The sequence below is a fragment of the Amaranthus tricolor genome, chromosome 15 (genome assembly GCF_026212465.1).
Source record: "Amaranthus tricolor cultivar Red isolate AtriRed21 chromosome 15, ASM2621246v1, whole genome shotgun sequence".
Classification (NCBI taxonomy): Eukaryota; Viridiplantae; Streptophyta; class Magnoliopsida; order Caryophyllales; family Amaranthaceae; genus Amaranthus; species Amaranthus tricolor.
In genome coordinates, this window is record NC_080061.1 from 3,112,088 (window position 1) to 3,116,554 (window position 4,467).

General features: G+C 26.9%; 1 protein-coding gene across 1 annotated transcript; it reads right to left on the bottom strand.

The window, feature by feature from the left end:
• On the bottom strand, positions 1-3,208 carry LOC130801562 (protein ECERIFERUM 2-like). The gene is made up of 2 exons (XM_057665431.1): positions 2,657-3,208; positions 1-1,019 (listed from the first exon to the last, which is right to left on the bottom strand). The coding sequence occupies exons 1-2, from the start codon at positions 3,113-3,115 to the stop codon at positions 357-359; spliced, it is 1,122 nt and encodes a 373-aa protein (XP_057521414.1). The 5' UTR covers positions 3,116-3,208; the 3' UTR covers positions 1-356.
• Positions 3,209-4,467: the final 1,259 nt, after the last annotated feature.

Sequence of the window (4,467 nt, forward strand, 5' to 3'; positions counted from 1 at the left end):
TAGAATCACCCAATAACCAACCTTAAATATTCCATCATCCATGAATCAAATTGTGAAAGAAGAATTAATGACTAATTAATCAAACTAATAAGCATTATTATTTTTCATTTAAAACAATAATAATAATACACTAGAACATATCACTATTGACATCAATATATTATACATTCTTTCTTCTTTTTTTCTTTCCCTTTGCAAGTAGGGTAGTGGGAGACAAAACAAGATGATCATAATAAATAAAAAAAACAGGCATTTAATATGTTTTTTAGTTGAGGGGTCTGAAATCTAATTGATAGATGCATGGGAGATTTCCCTTAAAAGATTTTCAATATAAGTTTATTTATTTATTTATTTATTTATTTGTCACTAGGAAAAGTGATGTAAACCTTTATTCCATTATTGTCCTCACTATGGGGTGAAATAACAACTTGAACCACTCCTTCAAGAGTATCATCACAAGCAATCCATTGTGAAACATCAACTAGCTCATTGTTCTTTTGGAAAACAACCTCATTAATCTTCAAATCTTCCCAATTTAGTGATTCAATCTCGTATCGTGATCTTTCTGATGCATGAATGTCTGTCGTTTTTGATGTGATTTCGACTTTTGCTCCTCCATTTTCTTCTTTAATAATTAAAGTGAAATAATTAATAGAATTTATTTTGTTAAGAAACTTACTTTCTGCTTCTTCTAGACATAATGAAACTAAATACTTGCACATTTGATCGTCTCTTGAATTTAATTTTTCGTCGCTAATAATGTTGAAAATCAAAGTTTTTGAGATTTTGTTACATGAGTTAGAGGTAGAAGAAGTATCACTTTGATCTAGTTGATAGCATCCCATCCACTTGCAATCTTGAGTGTAGAACAAGGATTTTTTTGGAAATTCATTTTCATAAACCCAACTTGTATGAATTTTTGCCCACTCTTTAAGGAACTTTGTCATAGTTAAGGGATCAACCAAGAGAAGGCTAAAGCTTATCCCAATTGAGTAGCCACCACATTGAAAGTTGGTTATCTTTATCAAAAAAAAAAAAAAAAAAAAAAACTAAAATAGTTATTCTAATCAAGAAATGTTACAATAATCAAGATACTACAATAAATTAATTAACAAGAAATTCATATGGGAAATAAATAAAAAATATGACATTATATATATAAAGACATAATAGTAAAAACACAACATAGCATGGATCATTGGTTGTTGATATTAAACCAATAATAATGAAAAATTCTGCAATATGTGTATCAAATTGTTAGATTATTATAAAAGACTAAGATGAATAACTTCAAGTTTTTTGTTGTATTGTTTTCTTGATATGTATAAAAAAGTCAATGTGACAAGAGATTATATTTTCAAATTAAATTCATTTCTTATTTAAAATGTACTAATATTTAAAGGATATATGCTGCATCCACATGCAATTCTAATCCAAAGGGCTTTTTATTGTAGAGACGTGTATAACATAATATATATCTTGAGACTTCAACCAAAAGTTTAAATAATTGATAACTAATTCATAATTAGAGTAATAAACAATCATCATTAATCATTTCAATTTGTACCGTAAAATCCAAGGATAAATTCTAATAATAATTGCTTAACCACAACAATATAAATTAACATTCAATTCAAAAAGATATCATCAAAATTAACATGCACTTTACTTAATATAGCCATATAGGTTGTCATCGTTGCATTTTGAAGTTTACTGCCTTTCGTAAAAAAAAGTCTACTCAATATCTCTAAATTGTAAGTAAAATAAGTAAATATAATTAAAAAAAATATATTTTAAAAAAAATCAATTTAAAAAGATATTCCAATACAATTAACTTTAAAACATACCCCTATTTGGATATTCCAAAAATATATATTTTTTTAAATCCAACTAAAGTCGTAAAACACGGTAAAAATATTCAATTTTAAAATCAAGGTTATAATATACTTTATACCTCTAAAAATTATGCATAAGCAATAATTATTATTTACTTTAACATTAAATTGAAATTTAACATCAAATTATCGGTACATAATTAACGTTTAATATTTTTATTTTTTTCCTTTTTAATATAATCAAACCTTCTTATGAATGACTATTAATATTACTTTTCTTGATTAAATTAAGGCTTCGGTGATATATAAATCAACATACATATATATAATACTTTCTCTTATTCTTTTAATTAGTCTCATTTGACTTTTAACCAATTTTTAGGTGTGTGGGTCAAATGAAACCACATACTATAAATAGAAATTGAACTAATAAATTGACTTAATCCTACTTGGAAGAAACTAATGAGAGAAAAAAAGGAAATATTATATACTCCCTACGTTTTCATATGTTTTTCTCAAATAGAATTTAAGAATTTTAGTATTAAACTTTAACTATAATTTCTTGTCGATCTACAAGAAAAAACATATTCATGTGGAATTTTATTAGGTTCGTCTCAATATATATTTTCTAAATATCAACTAGTTAAAATTTTTTAAAACTCACGCTTAAAATTATTTGAATTTAAAACTTGCATTGAAATATGCCAAAAAAAATAAATGAGAAGAATATTTAAAAACAAAGAACGTATAGCCATATAGGCGTATATTCACCTCAATTTATACTAGTATTCTGAATTATCTATATAGTAAAGCTAAATTACCTGAATATAGAAGAGGGGAGAAAATAAAGGATTAGATGCATCAACATGATTCCAAGAAACAAGCTTAGTTTCACCATCAAATTTGTTGTTTTTCTTAAACTCAAGAAACTCAACCATAGTTAAAGGAACTCTAACTTCAACACATCTAACTCCACTATCATTAGATATAATCTCCAAATCTCCATTTTCAGATCTTCTAAGCCTTCCAGCCAAAATGGGTTTCTCCATTAAAGCATTTCCTAAGGATTGTCTGATCCATCCTCCACTATACAACCCACTATCTTCTTCCTTCTTATTTTTCTCATAATAAAAAATAATATGCATCCTTTTTTGCAGTATTTTATGATGATCATCTTCTTTAGGGACTGATATTTTGTGGGATAGTCTTGGATTAGTCACCTCTCTTGTTGTTGCACTGTAAACATATCCTATGTTTACCTCCAAGGGATTATTACCCATTTTTAATTTGTGTGATTATATAATTAAGAAATATTAAGTTTAATATAAAATATAAAGCTTTTTATTATTTGTTTTTCATGCATTGGGCCTTCTCAAAAAGAGTATATATATAGAGTTAATGAAGTATTGTTAAAGAGTATATCACGAGTCCTCAATCATCAGCTTAAACTTTTGGTTGAGTTGATTTTTTAACATGGTATCAAAAGTCAATATGACAAGAGATCACGGATACGAATGTTAACCACCCCTCATTTAAAATTGAAATATTCAGTGTTGGGTATGAGGATGGCTTGTGTCGCATCCACACTTCTAGCCTAAAGAACTCTCGTGTGAAGAGGCGTGTTAGAGTATATAACATATTATGGGGCCTCAACCATCAGTTTAAACTTTTGATTGAATTAGTTAGCAGCCATTCTGAATGAGCATTGATCAGCATGCATGATTGATGCTTTGAGTAGTTTTCAGTAGTTGATCCATATCATTGATCACATATTATTACCTCAACCAGAATTTATGACATGTACATGTAGATGATAAAATGGGTGGAGTGTGTTGTTTAAAATCATATTTTTTTATGTGCTTGTGATTTTTTTATTTTTTACGTAAGACTTGAGATGTACACATAAATAAAATTGATTCATACCCAAATTGTTTATAATCAAGTTTGATCTTGTTTCATTTGTCTCAATATAAGAACTAATATTAATACTCCATTTTATTCTTCCTATTAGTACTATTTATTTTTGGATTACTATTTACTTATAATTTTTAATATATATTTTATTCTTAATATTAACCATAATTAGAGATATTAAGAGTTAAAATTTTGTCTTGCCAAATATAAAAAAAGTAAATAGGACTAATACGTTGAATAGGAGAAAATATTAATTTTCATTTTTTTTACTTATGTATAATTAGAAATGTCAAGGTTAAAATGTTATATCAACAAATATGAAAAATGTAAATGAGGCAGGTAGACTGAATTAGAGTATATAATTGTCAACTAATTAAATTAATAATAAAGTGAATGGTACTCAAAATTAGAGATCAAGTTATGTCTAATTCCAACTCTACATGGCTCCCTATGAAAAATAAAGTATCCTTCCTAGCTCCGTTCTATTAAACTTATAACTGATAACTGATAACTGATAACTGATAACGACACAATCAGTTGTAAATATTTCAGAAAGAATATAATAGATACTAATTTGATTGTTGGTTATTGGTACATACTAATTTTTGGAAAAAGACTTTCATAAATGTATGTACCACAAGTATTAGTACGCAGGCTGAACCACTGCAAGTGCAGGCACGCATCTCTCTTTTTCAATGTACTTCGATCCTTCTAATGT

What these genes read in the sequence shown, in the direction of transcription:
- LOC130801562 (XM_057665431.1), bottom strand. Translation starts at nt 3,115, where the DNA reads ATGGGTAATAATCCCTTGGAGGTAAACATAGGATATGTTTACAGTGCA. An exon ending in CTCCCCTCTTCTATATTCAG is followed by an intron (nt 1,020 to 2,656) that starts GTAATTTAGCTT and finishes TTTTTGATAAAG; the next exon opens with ATAACCAACTTTCAATGTGG.